Source organism: Schistocerca serialis, chromosome 2 (genome assembly GCF_023864345.2).
Source record: "Schistocerca serialis cubense isolate TAMUIC-IGC-003099 chromosome 2, iqSchSeri2.2, whole genome shotgun sequence".
NCBI lineage: Eukaryota > Metazoa > Arthropoda > Insecta > Orthoptera > Acrididae > Schistocerca > Schistocerca serialis.
The window spans coordinates 545,629,340-545,653,733 of NC_064639.1; the positions used below are offsets into that span (position 1 = coordinate 545,629,340).

General features: G+C 40.9%; 1 protein-coding gene across 1 annotated transcript in view; it reads right to left on the reverse strand.

Annotated features, from left to right (window-relative positions):
* Positions 1–24,394, reverse strand: part of LOC126457522 (CCAAT/enhancer-binding protein zeta) — a 222,367-nt gene that overhangs the window by 77,522 nt on the left and 120,451 nt on the right. Inside the window, exons 11-13 of the mRNA XM_050093865.1 lie at positions 16,353–16,599; positions 16,042–16,267; positions 4,300–4,472 (exon numbers count right to left, since the gene is read on the reverse strand). Coding sequence (XP_049949822.1) covers positions 4,300–4,472; positions 16,042–16,267; positions 16,353–16,599 — 646 coding nt within the window. The remainder of the gene's footprint in view (positions 1–4,299; positions 4,473–16,041; positions 16,268–16,352; positions 16,600–24,394) is intronic.

A 24,394-nucleotide genomic window follows, 5' to 3' on the forward strand; every position in this document is an offset into this window, starting at 1 on the left:
AGTGCTACAACATGTCCTTGGTACTCCTCACCCACCTGGTCTTAATTTACATTAATTTCTTTGTCCCAGCATTTCTTCACAGTAACTACTCTCTTCTTCACTCCATTTTAGTTTTCTACATCTTTCATTTTCTGACCTGTCTATTTTTTGCCGTCTCCCCCCCTCCCCAATCTCTGGTACATACAATGCACTTAGTTCACTCTAATTAACTTGTGCACAATGTTTTAGTATTAATCTCTGTCTTGGATATTACCCTGCCTTCCATCTGTAAGCTGTCAGGTTTTCAAATCTCATCCAGTGCAGTCCCCAACAATCAGTCTTTCCTTCTCATCCCATCTGGTAAGTCTCCCCTGACGTGGGGTTCTGGATGACTTTTCAAAACTGTATCCCCTTTTCCTAAACCTCTCCAGTCCTTTTCCTTCACCCATCTTCCTTCCCCTTCAACTCTTCTGCTGGAAAGAGGAGCCACTGGCTCCAGAAGCTTCCATAAGTTAAACCTTTTTGTGTATATGTCTCCTGTTGCCGATTGGCAAGTAGAATTGTAAAATAAAGTTAATACACGTTGTCAATGCACCATGCTTCTAATGAGGGTGCTGCAGATTGGTATGTAATATACTGAAATCTGCAGTGTTGTAACTGTCAACAGTGGCCTCTGTTGTGAACTCAACTTTTGGCATGAATAGTCCAGTTGGGACTATGTGTTAACAGTGTGGTTACAAACAGTCTGAGAAACTTTTAAGGGTGTTGCAGGGTAGATTGTGGTCAGAAATAACAGTCAAAACATCGCAACACTTCAGAGTTAATTAACACTGAAGCAGCCAATCAGGCCATTATGCATGCAAATTCAAGTAGCCCACCAGAGACAGCGTTCTTGACATGGGACGGTAGTAAGGATTGAGCCCGAGCCACAGGCTGAGTAGTCTTGTGTGCAATCATCCACAGTATGAGAACATTCAACACTAATTGTATCTGGCAAGCTGTTTGAACCTGTGAGTGCAACAGCCTGTTTGCTACCTTCACTGCTTATTAACTCTGAAATACCACAACATATCAAATTTCTTTCTTCGCAATTACTTCTCAGCACAACCTAGCCTGCAGCACCCTTACAAGTTTTTCAGGCTGTTTCTGACCACCCTTTATAAGTGGTTTTAAATACTTTAACCTACATTTCCTGCTATGTATTCAAGACTGACTCACATTTAAAGCTTATACAACTGTACTTTTATAGGGTTGAGTCTCATTAATGTGACCACCACCTATGTTCTACATCAACGTGCAGTGGCAGGAGGCTGCACTAGCAGTGGAGGGTACATAACGCATGTTGAGTGGGGGGGAGGGGAGGGGGGTTGAGGTACGCAAACAGTGTAGTCATTGTCGTAATGTGAAAATGAAGTGATTTATCTGATGACCAAAAAGGTATGATCACTGGCTTCCAGACCAAGGGTGGAAACATTTCTGAAACTGCTAAGTTTGTGAAATGTTCACATGGTTAAAGTACGTCAAGCATCGCAAAGTGGTACTATCCAAACCGGCATCGACGCAACTGTGGTGCGCCACAGGCCATAGATGACAGAATTGAACAACGACTCTGTAGACGTGTACATGCAAATAGACATGCTACTGTTGACCAACTGACAGCCCTGATGAACCATGGATACCAACAGTCTTCCGACAACAACCATTCAGCGAACATTGCTGTGTGTGGGCCTCCGCAACAGGTGCCTGGCTCATGCACCAATGCTGACCGCTGTTCATAGGCAACAAAGACTGGAATTTGCATGCAAATACTGCCAACTGAACATCCACTGAGTCGTGACATGTGCCCTTTCAGATGCTCCATCAGACAGATGACCGTTGGTGTGTAGGGCATGAAAGATCCAAAAGCAAACACCTTGCAACAATCTCTGGGAGGGTCCAGGCCAGAAGAGGGAGCATTATGATCTGGGGAATGGTTTTGTGGAATTCTCTGGGGGATCTTGTCATTCTGGAAGGCATAATGTATCAACACAAGTATGCATCTATCCTTGAGACCATGTCCACCCCTATATGCAGTTTGCTTTTCTGCGGCACAACAGCATCTACCAGTAATGTGTCAAACAACTCACAGCATATGTGCGTGGTTCAAAGAGTACCAGGATGAATTCAGCATACTCTCCTGGCCATCTAACTCCCTGGGTTTAAAACCAATTGAGAGTCTGTGGGAACACCTCTGTCAGGTTATTTGTGCCATGAATCGTCAACCAAGAAAGGTAGCACAGCTGGCTGCAGCACTGAGCTCAGCATGGCTCCACACCCCTGTCAGTACTTTCTAGAACCTCACTGAATCTTCATGTGTCTCATATTTGTGCGCAATGCAAAAAGTTGTTATTCAAACTTTGGCAGGTGGTCACATTAATGTGACTGGACAGTGTAATAAGGCATGCATATTACCTTATTGTAACTGGTTCTTTATGTCTTTTAGCACTGAAGATGGCCACACAGTAACCCAAATCTGGATATGCAATAAATGTTATTTGTAACTGATTGCTGTACCCTTTACTACTTGCGATAAAATACACTCCTGGAAATTGAAATAAGAACACCGTGAATTCATTGTCCCAGGAAGGGGAAACTTTATTGACACATTCCTGGGGTCAGATACATCACATGATCACACTGACAGAACCACAGGCACATAGACACAGGCAACAGAGCATGCACAATGTCAGCACTAGTACAGTGTATATCCACCTTTCGCAGCAATGCAGGCTGCTATTCTCCCATGGAGACGATCGTAGAGATGCTGGATGTAGTCCTGTGGAACGGCTTGCCATGCCATTTCCACCTGGCGCCTCAGTTGGACCAGCGTTCGTGCTGGACGTGCAGACCGCGTGAGACGACGCTTCATCCAGTCCCAAACATGCTCAATGGGGGACAGATCCGGAGATCTTGCTGGCCAGGGTAGTTGACTTACACCTTCTAGAGCACGTTGGGTGGCACGGGATACATGCGGACGTGCATTGTCCTGTTGGAACAGCAAGTTCCCTTGCCGGTCTAGGAATGGTAGAACGATGGGTTCGATGACGGTTTGGATGTACCGTGCACTATTCAGTGTCCCCTCGACGATCACCAGTGGTGTACGGCCAGTGTAGGAGATCGCTCCCCACACCATGATGCCGGGTGTTGGCCCTGTGTGCCTCGGTCGTATGCAGTCCTGATTGTGGCGCTCACCTGCACGGCGCCAAACACGCATACGACCATCATTGGCACCAAGGCAGAAGCGACTCTCATCGCTGAAGACGACACGTCTCCATTCGTCCCTCCATTCACGCCTGTCGTGACACCACAGGAGGCGTGCTGCACGATGTTGGGGCGTGAGCGGAAGACGGCCTAACGGTGTGCGGGACCGTAGCCCAGCTTCATGGAGACGGTTGCGAATGGTCCTCGCCGATACCCCAGGAGCAACAGTGTCCCTAATTTGCTGGGAAGTGGCGGTGCGGTCCCCTACGGCACTGCGTAGGATCCTACGGTCTTGGCGTGCATCCGTGCATCGCTGCGGTCCGGTCCCAGGTCGACGGGCACGTGCACCTTCCGCCGACCACTGGCGACAACATCGATGTACTGTGGAGACCTCACGCCCCACGTGTCGAGCAATTCGGCGGTACGTCCACCCGGCCTCCCGCATGCCCACTATACGCCCTCGCTCAAAGTCCGTCAACTGCACATACGGTTCACGTCCACGCTGTCGCGGCATGCTACCAGTGTTAAAGACTGCGATGGAGCTCCGTATGCCACGGCAAACTGGCTGACACTGACGGCGGCGGTGCACAAATGCTGCGCAGCTAGCGCCATCCGACGGCCAACACCGCGGTTCCTGGTGTGTCCGCTGTGCCGTGCGTGTGATCATTGCTTGTACAGCCCTCTCGCAGTGTCCGGAGCAAGTATGGTGGGTCTGACACACCGGTGTCAATGTGTTCTTTTTTCCATTTCCAGGAGTGTATGTTCAAACAATGAATAATGTCCTATATGAGATTATCTCTATGACTGGGATGGACTGAGGGGACAGACTCATCCTTCCAGTAGAACAGATGAAAAAGTTGTACAAAAAGAGACCAGCATGATTTAAAGATGCACCAAAAGTCCTCCAGTACTCAACATCAGTGGAAATTTTTCACAAACGATGGCAGGATTTTTTCCTACTTTTTCTTCATGGTTTTCATCTGCTGTTGCTTAATGTGTAGAATTTCTTTATTCACGTCAAAAATATTTTCAGATTGTTGATCATTTTCACTGACTGAAATTTGCTGTGCTACTACTGACCTTTTTTTTCTGATGATGTAAGTTTACCAGCAATCTCATTAGCGAAGTCAATATCACCCTTCTTTACACCCATCATACTATCAATCATTTCTTCAAATTCCTCACTTGCTACACTTTCAATGTCACTTTCAGTGTCCTTGGGAACTGTATCTTTTCTTTTCTTTTTCAGGTACCTAAAAAAGTTTAAGTGTTAGACAAAAAGAAGGAGCATTATAAAGAAACAAATATTCAGTTTGTTACCACTGCAGTATGCAATATTGTTTATTTTCATACAGCATAAGCAAACGTGGAAATTCTGACAAAAATGAATTACGAAGGAACTGATGCACTCTGTACAGCTGAAACATAAGGAAAACAAGAAACTCAAAAGATGTATACCGGTATATCAAAGGAGAATTCATTTGCGAAAATGATAAAATTATTAGGAGACAGTAAGGCCGGGCAATAATTATCTTCAAGAGGCAATCCCAGGATGTGAAACTGAGGAAAGAGGTCTGAGAGATGTTCTTCCCAGCTTCTGAAATCCATCCCATTTTCCTCCATTATGAGGGACAACTTTTTTGTAGATTAGGGATACATTTATTCTACTGTTAATGTGTCTACGGACAGTACTTGAATTACATTTCTCGGAGGTAAGTAATGACCAACCATCCTGGGACACACACACCATGAACTGACAACATTTTTAGTCTGTGATTCAAATGCCTCTTTTCATGTAAATGAGAAAGAGGGAGAGAGAATTTTTTGTTTCTCTTTGTAATATACTTAAAATGATACTATACTACTTAGTAAAAGTAGAGCTTTGTTCCATCTGAAGGTTGGTTTGAACAACACAGGATTTTACTAAGCACAATCCTATTGTAGGTGGTATGTCTTCACCTTCCTACAACCTGACTTACGCAGCCAGTTATATGGGAACCTACTGTTTAACATGGCAGTAGACACAAATGTCCTAGTTGTTGCCATACACCTTGACATCTGGAATGCATTCAATACAGCTCCTCAATGTTCCATAATGAGCAAAAAAGTATGCTTACAAATATCAGATCAGATTTTTTATTGGATTAAAGAGCTCCTTGCAAACAGAACACATACTGTCATTCCTGATGGAGAGAAATCTTTCACTGTAAAAATTATTTCACATGTAGCCCAAGGAATTGTCAGAGGAGCATTACTGTCACAGTATATATAAATGACCTAGTGGATAATATTGGAAGCTCTATGAAACTGTTCACGGATGACAGTTTCATACAGGGAAGCTTCAATACTAAAAACTGCAGTGAAATGCAAGAAGATCTGCAGAAAACTGACCGATGGCAGTTGAAACTCCACATATTTAAATGTAACATACTGTTTATGACCCATAAAGACTTGTTATTGTATGACTACATGATCACAGAACAGTCAATGGAAGCAATCACATACATTAAATATCTGGGAGAAAAATATATAGTGATTTAAAGTGGAACAACCACATACGAGTAATTGTAGGAAAGGCAGAGGCTAGACTGATATTCACTGAAAGAATCCTTAGGATATGTAGGCAGTTCACCCATAACAAAGGAGGCACCTTACAAAACCAAAGTTGACGTATTAGAGTACTTCTCATTAGTCTGGGGCAATTACCATATAGGATCATATGGGCAATAGAAAAAAATCAAAAGAAGAGCATCATGTTTCATCAAATGTTTGTTTATTAAGCAGAAAAACATCACAGAGATTTTCACACATCTTCAGTGGCATATGTTTCAAGAGAGGTATTGTTGACCATAATGTGATTTGTTGTTAAAATTCTAATAGCATACAATCCTAGAAGAACCAACCAATATATTGCTTCCTCTTACATATATTTCACAAAAATACCAGAAAAGTAGGATTATCAAGATTCAGGCTTGCACAGAGGATTACGAATAATCATTCTCATTGCACACCACTCATGATTGGAACAGAAAAGAGGAAGTGATGGTTGTTCACGTAGTTTCTTCCGCCACACACCATAATATAGTGTGACTGATTGGTTGGCTGGTGGTTGGGGGTTAAGGTCTAAACCACAAGGTCATTAATGCCCTTAGTCAAGAGATATTTCATCTGGAGTTACTGATATCAGACTGAAATTTGATCAAATTATGGAGGTATGCAGGATTGGTAAAATACTGGTGCCAGAGCTAAGAAATAATTTAAAGAGAAATAAAGTTATTTGAGTTTGTTTAGTACACAAGTTAGAGCACAGATGAGGGTTCTCTCAGTGTGCATCTGTGGCAAGAGAAACCCCACCAGCCAGTTCCATTACGGGAGAAGACAGTTGTAGAGAAAAGACTGCCTCTTAGTGGGGACATTCATAATAATAAAAGTGAGGACTCATCCCTCCCACAGCTGTCCCATCAGTCCATTATAGCCAAAGTGTTAAAGAATGAAACAACACCCATTATTCATCAGAGTGCAATCCCTAAAACAGAAAACAAGATATGGCAGAAAAAAGGGTGACAGCAATTAAGGTAGTCTAAAAGAGGGATGGGAAAGGCAGCTGGTAAAGGGAGTAGGGTTAAGTGCAACCCAGATCCAGCATGCAGCAGGAGGTGCCCCAACATCATGAACCACCATCCTCCTGCCCTGAAAAAGTTTAAAACATTTTGTCTGTGAATAAAAACCACCTTCACAGAGAAAGCAGAGAACCAACAGAACTGCCCATGAGTTGTCCGCTGATATTAGATGCAAAGAATCTGCAAAATCATGCTTAGCACGCAGAATCAGCAGGAAGGGGCATTCTGCCAGAATGTGATCTCCTGTCTGCTAGGTTTCACATCCACAACTTGGAGGTGGCTCATTACACTGAATGAAACTGTGTGTTAATTTGGTATGACCAACAGAAGCAACACATGGTAGCGGATTCCTTCCAGAAAGGGTAGAAGGAGGTGCACCCAACAGCAGTAGTCTCCTTGATAGTGTGGAATTTTATATATAGAGGGGATAGTTGTCCACGAAATGTTGTTGCGTTGTTCCATCTTTAAGTGAAGAGATGTCATATTTGCACTCATAAATATGCATCTGGGATCATCAAAGTGAATGTTGGGTGAGTAATCGCTTCTCTAGTCAAATGGTGGTCAATTCATTACCTGGGACACCACATAACTTGAGAGACAGAGAAAGACAAATGTGCAGGCAATATGACTAAGCTCAGACAGAGCATCATGAATAGCAGATATCACAAGATGACAAGAGCAGCACCAATCAACAGTGTGGAAACTCTCATTGAGTCACTAAAAATTAAAATACAGTCCAGGGAGGTCTGTTTAATAAAATACTGGACTCTGTTAAAGGCTATCAGCTCTGTCATAAAAATACTACAGATTCCCAGGAACAAATGTGCCTCCTGACTGGTGGGAGATGTAAAAGCTTACATATCATTTCCTATTCATGGTTTTTTGAGTGTTACTGTTAATGATATCCTGATACTCCTGAAGAACTGAGAGGACAGATGCCAAAAGGTAATTGAGAGAACTGCAACTTTAGGTCCTTGAAATAGATTGATCATAATTTGTGGTCCGTGTACTAAACAGGGAGGAGTTTCCAATGAGTGAAAGGTTCATTGTATAACTCAGTGTGATGGAAGATAAAGGACAGGGAGATGTTTTCAACTTGCCTTTTATGCATTTAAAAACTAGCCGAGTAAGAATAGGATACTGATGCTGTCACAAAGTGTTCAGCAAGAACTGACACATCAGTAGAAATACCACCATGAAGGAATACACACAGAGCAGTTGCTGATGTGTGATGGGCCAGAAGAATACAGAGCTTAGCTTGGTATTAAGAGGCATATGTTCCAAAGAAGAAGAGATAGCACTCCCAACATTCCTTCTTACTGTGTTTAACTAGATAGCAAGCCTTAGTGCAAAGCTGCTTAAAAGTGATGAGGGTTGTCTATGAAGGATGTCACATGAGATGTTGTTGGGCCCTTCAACAATCCTGAATAGCTTTTGTAACAACTTTGATTTACCATGCTATCAACTGGTGGTGAAGGGGGCTTGTAGCAAGAGGAGCAGCAGTTCCAGCGGCACAAGTGACCGAGTGAGGTAGTGCAGAGGTTAGCACACTGGACTCGAATTTGGGGGGATGACAGTTCAAGCTTGCAGCCGGTCATCCCGATTTAGGTTTCCCATGATTTCCCCAAATCACTTGCAAATAGTGGGATGGTTACTTTGAAAGGGCACGGCTCACTTCTTTCCTCTCCTTCTCAAATCCAATGGGACCAATAACCTTGCTGTTTGGTCCCCTCCCCAACCCACTGATGCAATCTCACAGAGAGGGGATGATGTTGACAGCAGAGGTATACAACTGCCAGTGGCTCTTCAATGAGCCCAGCATGGCAATCATCCCATTGTGTAGTGACAAGGAAGTGACAGATTGCTAGAAAGTGGTCACTACTACGAAGATCGTTGTGTAGGGACCACTTTAGCAAATCCACATGATTAGTGATAGAGACTTTATAGCTGATAGCTAGTAAAGCACAGCAGGTGGAATTGAGGTGAGAATGAGTACAGTCAGTGAGGAGACACAGATCAAGGTCAGAAAGACACAAGTCAACAGGACAATCTCCACAGGGAGTGAGGTGCAATGATATCCCGAAGTGGGAGAAAACTGGGTGGGGAGGGGGGGGGGGGAGGGGGGGGAGGGGGGAGTTGCTGGATTCAGGTGGTCATCTCATTGTATATAACTGCCGCCCTGCCTGGAGCTAAATAAAGCTTACAACTGTTGATCACTTGGGTGTTTCACAACTTCATTGCTATTGCTTCCAGTGTGGTATGGAAATGACACCACTCACTGATGATTATCTGTGCGAACTAATGTACAGACTGCTCCAGATGCTCTCTTAGGGCCAGTATTGTTATGACAGAACGCACATTAGATGGTGCTGCAGCTACCATGAGAGGGAAGACCCTATCATCCCCATTGTCTAATTTAGTTGAGTGACTCCCAGAGGGCAGTGTTGAAGGAGTAACTAATCAATGAGACAGGATATAAACAATCAGATTTTTTCAAGCTTCAAAATATGAGAATCAGTTGGAGACATTCAGGTCACAGATTTTGCCTTTTTTTAATTAGAACAGCGCACTTCAAGGATCGGGGAGTGAGGTCGTTTCCACAACTGATACAGATAGATGGAAGTGCACAAGGTGAGCTTTCGTGAAATGATCCACCACCACCACCACCATACACAATTATGTCAAAAGACAATGTCTTTTCCCTTGCTGTTTCCTTCAGTCCTTGCTGAAATTCCTTTCCTGTGCAGGGAGTGTGATGCTTGAAACACTAGTACGCAAGGGAACATTTCACATACAGAGTGTCTCCACCTGGAAAAGGAACAACTCATAAAAGCATTCCAAAAAATGTTTACATGCAATGGCAGAGTTGCCATGCTCTGCGCCCTACCACTAGAGTGTAACATGTGGAGACAGGTGAAGTTATGGAGAAAGAGACTAGCTTCTTAAACAGGCCACCTAAATACTTTGCTAGGGGCTATTTTATCATCTGGAACTGCAGCTATAGTCTCAGAAAGGCTTGGGAACCAGTTCTGGGTGTAATTAAGAAGACACTCAGCAAACACAGTGAGCTGTCATCTGGAGTGGGTGGATTGCCTACATCCATGATGCCACACCAGGTCACCCCACTGGCAGTGCCACAAATGCCGATGCAATCACCTATTCAGCTGTGGATGCACACTCTCAGGCATAGACAACATATGGAACACCCCAAAAGGGGAAGTGATACACGTTGGTCATGTAATCCTCACCTTCTCTATTCCCTCCCCAATGTCAGTTTGTCAGCACACCTGACGGTGACGACAAGTCTGATCACTGAAATACTGACCTTCTGCACACTATGAACTGGCAGTACACATGTGACTGTTCAATAATTCTTTTCTTAAATTCTGCCCAAGCCAGATCTCTTCCCTTTTTCTGGCATACCTCAGGGGATTCTTGTTTCCTTAGCCTTCCATATACTTCATCATTCATTAATCTCTCTGCCTATTTAATTTTATCCATTTTTCCCCAAAGGTAGATTTTCAAGTTTCTGAATTTTTTCCTGTTCCTTCATTAATGTGCAGGTTTCTGATCCATAAATAACTACACTCCAAATGAAGAATTCTGTAAATATATTTCCTCTCAAGAAAGTGAAGGAGTTAACTTCTTGAGTTTCAAACATTTGCAGCTTCCTTCATCAAGGCAAAAAAGTACAACCCGCATCTGGATTTAACTTTTTTTGTACTAGGTGCAGAGCCTCTCATCTGTGAGTGTATGCTGATACACTATTTTAATGTATGGAAAGTTATGGTTGAGAATAATGAATTATTTAGGAATAAAGGAGATGACTCACCGAAAGGCAGAAGTGCTGTGTCATTGACAGGTGCACAAACAAAAGTTACAGAGCTTTGCTTTGCTAGCTTTCAGAATAAGATTCCTGTCTCAAGCTGTAGGAGAAACTTGCAAACATACATATACCCATACACTCACTTACATACATACGCCTACATTATGCTCAGACAACTGACGGCTCTTTCCTGGCCCACAGTGAGTGTACTGGGGTGAGGTCTAGCTGCAGAGTAGGGTGGGATGAGGGATGGAGAGAGATGGGTGGCAGGAAGGGGGTTAGGGGGGAGCGTCTAGCAGCTTGTGAGAGAATGGGGAGCCATCTGTCAGCTAGCTAGGGGTGCAGTTGGAAGAGGCAGGTGGCAGACGAGTGGGTATGCAATTTCACAGACTACGGCATGAGATGGCAGCACAAAACTACACTATGTGATCATAAGTAACTGGACACATGGCTGAAAATGGCTTACAAGTTCGTGGTGCCCCTCCATCGGTAATGCCGGAATTCAATATGGTGTTGGCCCACCCTTAGCCTTGATGACAGCTTCCATTCTCACAGGCATACATTCAATCAGGTGCTGGAAGGTTTTTTGGGGAATGGCAGCCCATTCTTCATGGAGTGCTGCACTGAGGAGAGGTGTCAATGTCGGTCGGTGAGGTCTGGCACAAAGTTGGCGTTCCAAAACATCCCAAAGTTGTTCTATAGAATTCAGGTCAGGACTCTGTGCAGGCCAGTCCATTACAGCGATGTTATTGTTGTGTAACCACTCCGCCACAAGACGTGCATTATGAACAGGTGCTCGATCGTGTTGAAAGCTGCAATCGCCATCCCCGAATTGCTCTTCAACAGTGGGAAGCAAGAAGGTGCTTAAAACATCAATGCAGACCTATACTATAATAGTGCCACGCAAAACAACAAGGGGTGAAAGACCCCCCTTTCTCACCCCCTCCCCCATGAAAAACACTACAACACCATAACACCATCGCCTCCAAATTTAACTGTTGACAGTACACAGGTTGGCAGATGACGTTCATCAGGCATTCGCCATACCCACACCCAGCCATCGAATCACCAAATTGTGTACCGTAACTTGTCACTCCACACAATGTTTTTCCACCGTTCAATCGTCCAATGTTTACACTTCTTACATCAAGCGGGACAGTGTTTGGCATTTACCAGAGTGATGTGTGGCTTATGAGTAGCCACTCGACCACGAAATTCAAGTTTTCTCACCCCCCACCTAACTGTCATAGTACTTGCAGTGGATCCTGATGCAGTTTGGAATTCCTGTGTCATGGTCTGGATAGATGTCTGTCTATTACATGTTACGACCCTCTAAAACTGTCGGCGGTCTCTGTCAGTCAACAGACGAAGACAGCCTGTATGCTTTTGTGCTGTACATGTCCCTTCACATTTCCACTTCACTATCACATTGGAAACTGTGGACCTAGGGATGTTTAGGAGTGTGGAAATCTCGCTTACAGACATATGACACAAGTGACACCCTATCATTTGGCCACATTCAAAGCACCTCATTCTGCTCTCTCACGACATCTAATGACTACTGAGGTCGCCGATATTGATTACCTGGCAGTAGGTGGCAGCACAATGCAGCTAATATGAAAAAGTATGTTTTTGGGGGTGTCCGGATACTTTTGATCACATAGTATATCTTACACATATTGGGCGGGGGTACTGGGTCAGTGGATGGTCAGTGTACACACACACACACACACACACACACACACACACACACACACACACACACACACACACACCATACCTTGTCCCAGTACCCCTGCCCAAAACATGTTAGCTAGTTGTGTGCTCCCATGTCACACCTTAGTCGGTGAAATTGCGTGCCCAGCTATCTGCCAGGTGCCTCCTCTACCAGCACCCCTAGCTAGCCAACAGACGGCTTCCCATTTTCCTATGAGCCGCTGGATGCTTCCCTCTAGCCCCCTCCCTGTTTCCCGCCTCTCTCCACCACTCACCTCATCCCACCCCACCCCACCCCACCCTGCACCCCCCACCTCGCCCCAGTACACTCACCATGGGCCATGAAAAAGCTGCCAGTCGACTGAACACAATGTAGGGAGACTGGTTGTGCATATGAGTGATTGAGTGAGTGAGTGAATGAATGAGAGTGTGTGTGTGTGTGTGTGTGTGTGTGTGTGTGTGTGTGTGTGTGTGTTTCTCCTACAGCTTGAGAAAGGAATTTCATTCAAAAAGCTAGCAAAGGAAAGCACTGTACATTTTGTTTGTGCACCTGTCAGTGATGCAGCACTTTTCCCTTTCGGTGAGTTGTCTCCTTTATTTATTCCTAAATAATTTGTTATTCTGAGAAACTATTTGACAGGGACATGGGATGTCATTACAAGCTGATCATTATGTACTGACAGATGAAAGCAGATAATGTAATTTTTGTGTGATGCTGCACGACAATGCCTGAGGAGGCAAAATTAGACAGCAGTTAATGAAATAAAATGTTTATTCCAAATAAAAATAGCTTGATGCAGAAAACTGATTTCCCCAAGAAATATGTTTTGACATTCTTACATTTGTTCCTATAATTCATTTTTTCTGTCATCTCTTTTGTGATCCATTCCTTCATAGCTTTTTGTACTCAGCCTCTTCTAAAGTTTCCGGCATTGCTGTTTTCATTTCTGTCCTTTCCTTATTTGCTTACTAACATTCTTCCATTCGAGCAATATTTGCACCGTGTTAGAAGATGAAGTTTGCACTTTCTGCTTGCAGCTAAGAACTGCTCCAATTCCACTTTGTCTTTACTTTGCAGATAATGTGCTTCAGTCTTGTCCTGAAAGAGTGTATCCATTTCTAATGAACTCATCATTGACTGAATGTTGAACCCCACTACATATTTCACCACACACTTTCTGGAGCACTGAAAATTGTCATATAAGTGTGAACTTGGTGAGATTTGGGTTCAAAGAACTGGTGATGGCTACTGTATACTCTTTTAGGTCTGAAATCACAGGGGTTGAGCTTTATTTAGTGATGCATTATGATGATTATTGCTTTGTGAAAGCAAATGGCTCACAATTGATTAATTGAAAATTTTAAAACAGTAGGAGTTCCTTTTCCCCTCATCCCTCTTCCTTCTCTTTCAATCCTTCTGCCAGAAGAAGGAACCACTGGTTCTGAAAGCTTGTATAAGTAAAACCCCTCTTTTTTGTGTGTTTTTTTCCTGCCACTGCTTGGTGAGTAGATTTTTTTATGTACCCAGTTACATTATATTGTCAAAAGTAGGAAAGCTGTGTCAGATGACTGGAATTTGATGCTAGGAAGAAATTGATGGAAATACATTAACTTAGTACTGGTGTGGTGAGGGTATAATGATGGTAAACAATTTGTTTGTGAAAATTTCCAGTAGCAGTTCAATCAATGAGCCTGAGTAAACAGTTCAACTCTGCCAGTCAATAAACACCACACATGCTTACAGGATACAAACTACATTTATGATTAGCTTGAGGACTTCATACCAATACATAATTCTCCCCGGCGAGGCCATCAGGAATAAAAACATCAAATGTGGTAACATTATTACAAGTTACACTATATATAAATGGAACAATAAGTAACAGCCCTGGCTCTCAGAGATGTGTTTATGGATGACAGTATTACATCTTACACTCCAAACAGCCACTGACAAGATTCTGGAATCCTCCAGTGTGTATTGTTGTATCCCTAAGAACTTTTCCTCTTTGTGCACACCATGGGAGGAAAGCAAAACCAAGTGGTCTGCAGAAACTTACTCTGCTCACTTCCTGGTTTGCATTTGAACAGAGGCAGGGTCCTTTCTCCCTCCTAAGTCAATGTTCTTTGTGAAGAACAGTGAAAATGTATTTGGGGAAAAACTTCCTTTATTCAAATGTGAAGTGGTTGCATCTTAATTAAAAGCCTATAGGGTACCATTTCTTACAAGGGCTTAACTCTGTAGATGGACGAAGAACAATGTGAACACTTAGAGAAAAGTGGGATCCATTTCATACACTGGAGTTGGGATTGGAGTAGCTGTGAGGAATACGAGTGATCAGGAGGCAAAAGCCCATTTGAACCTGAGCAGTTTTTTTATATGCACAAGGCACATGTGCCTACTGCATTGAGAGCAAGGATCAAATATGTACACACAATGGTGCAAAGTCATGCAGACATTGAATATGTACTTGTAGATGGTTGGGTCTCTCTATCCTGCAAATTGACACAGTCGTGATCACATGTTTCTATTGAAAAATGCAGTTTCTTTTTTACACAATGAAATCTGGTTTTGTTTTAGCAGTATAGCTGAGTAGTTCAATAACTAAATGGATCTGATAAACACTTAGTGCACATTTTACTGCTTGTTATTGGTTGATTCTATGAACTACAAATACAAACTGAAATGAAACAAGTGCCTCTGTTCCTCAAAAATAACCACAGCCAAAAGCAATCATGAAAAAAATAAATAGCCTTTGTTCATACTTCTGATGAAAAGCAAATCTGGGACCAGTGAATTGGCAAGCTGCCTGGTTCTATGTGTCTTTCTTTTCTCGTGGAGGAGTACAGATCTGGGAGAGAAACTTAACAGAATTATGCCAAACAACAAGGTTAGTTGCCAGTCTTTTTCTAGAAATTGGAAGTAAACAAATGGTTCACTGACCGTGAACATAAAGCATCAACCAAGCGTTTCTTTTTTTTTTCAGAGTAGGCCTTATAAGAAATGTTACATGCTCCCCCTCAATACAGTTTCCAGATTTTTTAAGAAAACCTGGCAATTTTTTGGGCTGATGATTATATCAATACTGAAGCTACCTCACTCTGTATCATCAAAGTGGAGTAATTGTCTGTGGCAGCAGATACTTGAAATGGCAGAACCAATCTTGTCATTACTGGTTGGTTGGTTGGCTAATTGGGGGGAAGGGACCAAACAGCAAGGTCATCGGTCCCACCGGATAAGGGAAGGCATTCAACCATGTCCCTTCAAAGTAATCATCACAGCATTTACCTGGAGCGATTTAGGGAAATGAAGGAAAACTTAAATCAGGATGGCTGGACACAGGTTTAAACCATCGTTCTCCCGAATGTGAATCCAGTGTGCTAACCAGTCATTACTGGCATAGCATCTCTGTATTTCATATTACTATTCATTATCAACTTACCAACAAGACGGAGTATTATTTCAAAATCATTCACCAACAGAGGAGTAAAGTCTTTAAGAAGCACAAACTACAATATGCAGAAATTTTGTGTAGTGAAGATGATGGGAAAGAAGTAAGAAAGGAAAGAAGTATAAGGATGGAACAACAATGTAGTATGTAGAAAAAATGGTTGGAGGATACAATAAGTCACTTTCAACTTATTAATTCTCAAAATACTCACCTATACAGAAAGAGTTCATCAACAGGTATTTTCGATTCATCTGTGTTGAGATAGCTGTCACTAGTAACAGCAAGTGACTTTACTCCAGTAGGAGTATACTGGACTTTGTGTACTATTGCATCAGAGTTCTCAGAGTTCTTCTTTGGGTTTTTGAAAACAAATCTGTCCAAAAACCTTGACAAAGTGAAGTCTTGAAGTGGATCTCCAGAATAAATTATTTTTTCTCCTGGCACAAAGAAAATTTAAGTAAGTGCAAGTAGATAGAAAAACAAATACAGGCAGAAAAAATTAAGAAAACATGTACAGCTCACCTTGGAGAATTTTCTGTGCAAACAGAGACACAGTAGGGTGATAATGGCTGTTTAGGAGTCGCAGTTCAGTACATACACTATATTCCCCACCAGCAAACAGAGGATTTCTTTGGAAAGCATCATATGCAGCTATCTTTTTAAGACCCTTGTGCCTATCATTTTGACAGTGAAACCATGTTCCCTTAACTTCTTCATTTTTTATTTTATTGTTTATTGCATTACTGGTAGAAGCTTCAGATGCCTTATCCTGTGGAAGTGCAGTAAAATAATTAACAATGATATACCACACAAATTCAAAAAATCAATAACAAAGAATAGCACAGGAAGCTAGTGGAGCAACTAATCTCCACCATATTCATAAAATATGCTGTTTAAGTTGTCTTAATACATCCTCTTACAACATTCTGTGGATTATTCAAACATATAATAATCGCTTGAAATACTTGTCCCAAATCTAGAAAACTTATGTCTCAGACACATTTGTAGAGTAGCCCTCAATATATCAGATTCCAATGTTGTCCATTCTCTGAAGAAGAAGAACTACTTTTTCCTTTATCTGAATCAGGTGTTACTGTGAGTCATACAACAAACACGAACATAAAAATTGTTATGCTAATAATGTGTAAGCCCACATCACTTCACACCAGAGATTACACGCACAACAAATATTTATGTAAACCATTCAATTACTGGGCTACGCTACATGCAGGAACTCATCTGACATGTAATTGATGCTCTACTTCATCCCACAGACGTTCCGAGGGATACATGGCAGACCTACAAATAGGGTGCTCCATTCTATGTAATTGATCTTCAAATCATGATACAATGGTCTTTGCTTTCAGGACAGGACCGTTATTGTGTTGACACATAAAAGTACAATTTCAAACTGTTAAGATGTGGGAAGCTTGCTAATGTTTAATATGTTATTGTGAACCTCTGCACTGACACTGATCTTAACTAGTTTAAAGGTGTATGACTGCTAGCAACTAAACTTCTGCTGCAAGTCACTTGATAATCAAAACGTGAAGTGTGATTACATAGACTTTGGTTCAAATGGCTCTGAGCACTATGGGACTTCACATCTATGGTCATCAGTCCCCTAGAACTTAGAACTACTTAAACCTAACTAACCTAAGGACATCACACACATCCACGCCCGAGGCAGGATTCGAACCTGCGACCGTAGCAGTCACACGGTTCCAGACTGAAGCGCCTAGAACCGCATGGCCACACCGGCCGGCCACATAAACTTTCTGAGAATAATAAGTGATGATACTCATCTTTGATATGCAGCCAGATACTGCAGTCATCTTCACACAAAATTTCAATGGACCAATTGACTGCCATTTGCAGGTGAAAATGCTGATGTACAATCTCACCAGAGCCGAGTTTTCAACAGAATCGGCAGCTCCTTTATACACTGTGGTCAGCTCATTGCGTATACACAAGCAGTTGCACTGCTGCTCTCAAGCGCAAGTGAACTGGTAGTGAACTGGTGGAAGAAACAGCCAAAACGATAAATCACTAGCAGACATTAGCTACAAGAATCCAATAGTCAGAATAAAGACTATTGTTGTTTAATATCGCATAAAATTGGATTTCATATCTTACTTAAAGGGAAACCCTTTCTCTATTATTAATATTATCAGATAACTGAATTTCAATAGATTCCTTTACAGCACAATGCCAACAGCAGGAATCAAGAGCGATCATTCGCATCTCATTATACAAAATCTTATGTCCTTCATTAAGCCAGTGTTCTGCCAATGAGGAAACAAACAAGTGCGATGATGGGGTTCTACACACTGGTCCTGAATAATACAGATATTTTTGGAAAATATAAGCCATTGCGTAGTGACATGGAATCTTGTATACTCCGGGTTTCATTAGTCCCAAATCATCCCTTACTGGTCCAAGAAGGACTCTTAATCTTAGCTTCTTAATATTCTTGAAATTTTCGAGGATATGCTCCTAGCAAAAGGTAAAAAGCAACAGATTTACAAGCATCCTCTAATGGTTCACCTGGTGGTCCTAATTAAACAGCATGACATACTTGTTGGACAGTACAACCATTCTGTTCAAAAACAACTTTAAGATGATCCAGTTCCTGTATCAAATTTTCTGTGTTGGAAACAGCATAAGTTCCCTTCACTAAAGTCTGCAAGAAGCCCATGAATTGCAGTGGTGGGTGAACTTTTTGGAGATTTAATGATGGCACTTTTAAAGTTTTGGCTCATGGAATTGATGTGTTGAATTGTTTTATCAATCATTCTAACTATCTTCATCCTAGTATCAAATTCATGATGGAGGTTGAAAGGGGAGGCAAACTTTCTTTTCTTGACTTTTGGTTCACTGAAATGACAATGGGATTTTGGGCACTGGTATATCGTGAACCCACGCATACTGATCATTGTCTTCTAGCTAACAGTTGTCACCCACCACACCAATGCAAGTGGGTCTTGCAGTCTTTCGTGAAAAGAGTTTATGCTGTTTCTGATGCAGAAAATTAGATACAAGAACTGGATCATCTGTAAGTCGTTTTTAAGCACAATGGTTATACCGACCAAAAAATATGTTGGGCTTTTCAGTTTGGACTGCCAGATGAACCATTAGAGGATTATTGTAAATCTGCTGCTTTTTTACTTTTTCATGGGAGCATATCTTCAAAAATTTCACGAATATTAAAAAGATATGACATTACAAGTACATTTGTGCCACAAGATAGGATTAGAGCCCTTCTGGGACTGAGGAAACCCAGAGTATACAAAATTCCATGTCACTGTGGGATGACATATACTGGCCAAGCTATCTGTACCATTCAGGACTGGTGAGTACATCATCATCATCACACTTGTTTGTTCCAGCCCGAGAAATCGGCAGTGGCAGAACACTGGCGTAGTGAGGCACTTTAGATCTTGTATAATGAGATGCAAATGATCGCTCCTGCTTCCCGCTACTGGGAATGTGTTCTAAAGGAGTCTATTGAAATTCGATTATCTGATAATATTATTAATAGGGATGGGGGTTTCCCTTAAAGTAAGACAAGGAATCTGATTTTGTCTGATATTTAACAACAGTCTTTATTTTGACTGGAAAATTCTTTTGCTAGAGCTATACTCTTTTGCCTATCTCTTCCACCATGCATAGTGGGTGCACCGGGGTGTATAAAGGAGTCACCAATGCTGCCGGAAACTCAGTTCCAGTGATATCGTGCAACAGCATACTTACCTGAAGATGGCAGCCGCTAGTCCAGTGAAACACTGCGTCAAGATCACTACATTATCTGGCTTTATAACTGAGAAGAACATCATCAAGAAGTGGAGTGTTTTTTTGTATAGTGTAATAAGAAACACGCAGATTTCAAGAATAAGGTAGAGGAGCGGGACATACTGGAAAACATTGTGGCAGATTTTGAGACAACAAATGCCAAAATACTGAAAAAATATCCACAAATTATGAGAAGAAATTACTAAAGTGTTTCCATAAAACTTAAAAATGACTTCATTTTTTCAACCAGAAACAATTTTGTCCCACTTTTTCTTTAATAATAATAATAATAATAATAATAACAACAACAACAATAATAATAATATTTGCTTTTACGGCTTCATTGGACCACTTTAGTCAATCATTTCCTGGTCTTCTTCTTCAGTAAACGCATGTTTCGTTCTTTCTTAACTGCCCAGTATCTTTTCATTCGTTCTGATCTTTCCTGTCTTTCTTCATCTGTAAATACCCTTTTCATTGTGTGTCGTTTGTCTACTTTTGGTTTAAATCCTATTTTCTTGTCTTGCAGTTTCTTGAGATTTTCTGTATTGTTTTGCAGATCATCCAAGGTTATATCTAGTTCTCCCATATCCTCTTTAATTTCCTTGATCCATCCTACTTGTTGCTTCAGATTCCACAGTTTCTGCATAATTTTTCTTGCTAATCTGGTTTGTGGTGTCCTCATTGTGTGACCAATGAAAGAAATCCTCTTTTTACATATAGTATCTGCGATGGACTCCAGTTCCGTGTACACTACTTCATTCGGCACTATCCGCCACTGTCCTTCCTTCTGCTATTTCTTATTTATGCATGTGCCAGCTATTCTTCTCTCTACTTTTAGTATTTTGTCGACTCTGATTCTCCGAGTGACTATAAAAAAAGAGTCTCGCTTGTGTTTGTTACATCTGGCTGAACCACCATCTTGCAGGGTTTTAATTCTGTTTGATTTGAAATACATTTCTTATTCTATGTAGACCAAGTTAATTTTTGAGCTTTTATCACTTTATTGGTTATTTCTTGCAAAGCATGTTTTACATCCAAGTTGTGTGTTATAATCTCTCAAAGATATTTAAATTGCTTCACTATTTTAATTTTTCTGTTGTCTACTGTTACGTGGTCTATTTACAGGGGCTACTTGTTCAGCTGTTTGTTTCAATTGGGGAATTATTTCATCCAGATCATCTGATATTTTTTTATATTCCTAGTTTGTTCTTCAAATTCCTTGTTATTTGTCAATTTATGAGGGTCATAGGTTCTCTTCTTTTTTGGGTAAGATTTTTTCTTTCTCAGTGGGGTGAATTTAATTTTTATTTTTATCAAGCAATGATCTGATCCAGTGTCAGTTCCTCTCAGAACTTTCACGTTGTTGATTTCCTTGTGGTTCTTATCCATGCAAACAAGATCCAATTGCCATTCTCCTTTTGCCCAGTCTGTGTGTTTCCAGGCTTTAGGTTTATTTGGTTTTCTCACAAAGTATGTTGATTTTGAGATCATGTCATGGTTTCTACAGAATTCGACCAATCTCATGCCATTCTGGTTTCTTCTTCGTTGTGATGGCCAGTTCCCTATTACATCTCAGTATCTCAGCATTAAAGTCTCCAGTTAAAATTTTGATGTGATTTCTGTTGATGTTTCTTGCTGTCTGATCCAAAAGCTCCAAATATCCATCCACATCTTCTCTGTGGTCCTTTCCTTTAATTTTGTCATTAGTTGGGGCATGGGCACTTATTATTGTGTATGTTCTACTTGCCGCTTTTATAGCTAATGTTGAGAGCCTAGGAGATTGTGCTTTCAATGCTATTATGGAATCTATTATTTTGAGGTTGACCACGAACCCTGTTCCAAATTGCGGGCATTGCTTCATTGCTCTTTTCCCTGGTATTCCCTTGTAAATTTTATATCCTTGTGATTCCACTGGTTCTTGATCAGTGTTTCTCATTTCATGAAGTCCAGTTATCAGAATCCCTTGCCGATCCATTTCATCTGTCAAAATTTTGAGTTTACCAGGTTGGATGAGAGAATTTATATTGTGTGTTGCTATTTTACTTATCTGTCCTGTATTGAGTCTAACTTTCAGTCTGCTGTCAGTCTTGGGTATTTTCAGATGCTCCGACTCATCTATGTTATCTTTTAAGTGACTGGCCACCATATCCAAATGCAGTCTTCCCTGGCTGTTGCCATGCGGTGGAATTTTCCTTAAAGATTTCCTTCCATGGTTGACTGTCAAAGGTGTTCAACCTTGTGTAGAGCAAGCTCCAAGTTACAACTACAGTTGTGAACCGTAGAGCGGCCCAGTTGTTCGGGGTTGAAGGATAGGCATTTCCTTCATACCCTTCAAATAATAATAATAATAATAATAATAATAATAATAATAATACTGACAGAACTAATGAAGCCTCGGACAAGCGCTGTCATGGTCGGGGACAACGCTTGAACCCTATGCCCGTCCACAATGGTAACGACACTGCTAGCCACACGGAAAATGATTTAAATCCAAATAGAGGTGTTTTGCAGGATATGCTTCCTGCAACCACTCTAGAAGGAAAACAAAGACAGAGTATGAGATTGTCAGATGAAGTTAACCGACACCTCATGTTCTGTTATTATCAAGCAACAAACTTAGGAACCAACACAACTGGATACAGATCGCAAGTATACACAACATTTATTACCAGATACCCAGAATTAAAATTTTTAACAGAACAACAACTAGCTGAACAGATCCATGTAATAATCAAAAATAAAAGGATACCCCAGTCAGAATTAGAAAACATCAAACAACAAGTACAACAAATACTGGAACAAAATAATGTGCAATCAGAAGAAGAAGAAAATACAGTAATGGACTCAAACATCCCAGAGCAAACAAATAAAGAACAACACGCATCAATTAAACAATGAGAGGAAAACGAAATCTTAAGACAGCCACCACAACAAGCACAAATAGAACACGAAGTGACACACATGTTAGATATAGAAGAAAAATTTCAGCTGCCATATATAGAATACAAAGACACAAATACAGACATTAGACCATTCTTGCATAGACCACCAAATAACCCACAAGTCGAAACAACAATAACAATTATTAACCCAATCATACACAACAAAATAAATGAAAACATAACTACTGGTTTATATAGGAGCACTCATTGCACTAAATATACACACTAGGCAGAGATCAGAACCAACCAACACACAGAAGAAACCCACAAAACCAGCATGGCAACACAGGCTACAGATCAGAATAGAAAAACTGAGAAAAGACATCAGACAGCTAACACAATTTATAAGAAATGAAATATCAGAAGAAAAACGAAAAAGGTTAGGTAAAACCTCAAAACAAGAAGCAATACAGCAATTAGATGAAAAGAAGTGGAAATTACAAGCATTGGCCAAACAACTTAGAAGATACAAAAAAAGTGAAAATAGAAGGAAACAAAACCAAACATTCAACACAAACAAAAAGAAATTTTAACAGACACATTAAAATAGACAATCCACCAAACATAACAGACATGGAACACTTCTGGAGCAACATATGGTCAAACCCGGTACAACATAACAGACATGCACAGTGGATACAAGCAGAAACAGACACATACACATACAAGATGATACCACAAATGCCTGAAGTGATAATTTTGCAACATGAAGTCACCCGAGCAATTAATTCTACGCACAACTGGAAAGCCTCTGGAAAAGATAAAATAGCAAATTTCTGGCTAAAGAAGTTCACCTCAACACATTCACATCTAACTAAGTTATTTAACAGTTACATTGCAGACCCATACACAGTCCCTGATACACTTACACAAGAAATAACTTATCTGAAACCTAAAGATCAAGCAGACACAGCAAACCCAGCAAAATATCGCCCCATAACATGCATACCAACAATATACAAAATATTAACTTCAGTCATTACACAGAAATTAATGACACATACAATACACAACAAAATTATAAACGAAGAACAAAAAGGCTGCTGCAAAGGAGCACGAGGATGTAAAGAGCAACTGATAATAGATGCAGAGGTGACATATCAAGCTAAAACTAAACGAAGGTCGCTACACTATGTATACATTGATTACCAAAAAGCTTTTGATAGTGTACCCAACTCATGGTTACTACAAATATTGGAAATATACAAAGTAGATCCTCAATTGATACATAGCAATGAAAAAAATTGGAAAACCACACTTAGTATCCAAACAAATTCAAATAATATCACATCACAGCCAATACAGATTAAGCATGGAATATACCAAGGAGGCTCATTAAGTCCTTTCTGGTTCCGCCTTGCTCTGAACCCACTATCCAACATGCTAAATAATACAAATTATGGATATAATATTACTGGAACATACCAACACAAAATCACACATTTGCTATACATGGATGACCTAAAACTACTGGCAGCAACAAATCAACAACTCAACCAATTATTAAAGATAACAGAAGTATTCAGCAATGATATAAATATGGCTTTTGGAACAGGCAAGCGTAGGAAAAATAGCGTAGTCAAGGGAAAACACACTTAACAAGATTACATATTGGATAATCACAGCGACAGCATAGAAGCGATGGAAAAAACAGATGCATATAAATATCTAGGATACAGAAAAAAATAGGAATAGATAATACAAATATTAAAGAAGAACTGAAAGAAAAATATAGACAAAGACTAACAAAAATACTGAAAACAGAATTGACAGCAAGAAACAAGACAAAAGCTATAAATACTTATGCTATATCAATATTGACCTACT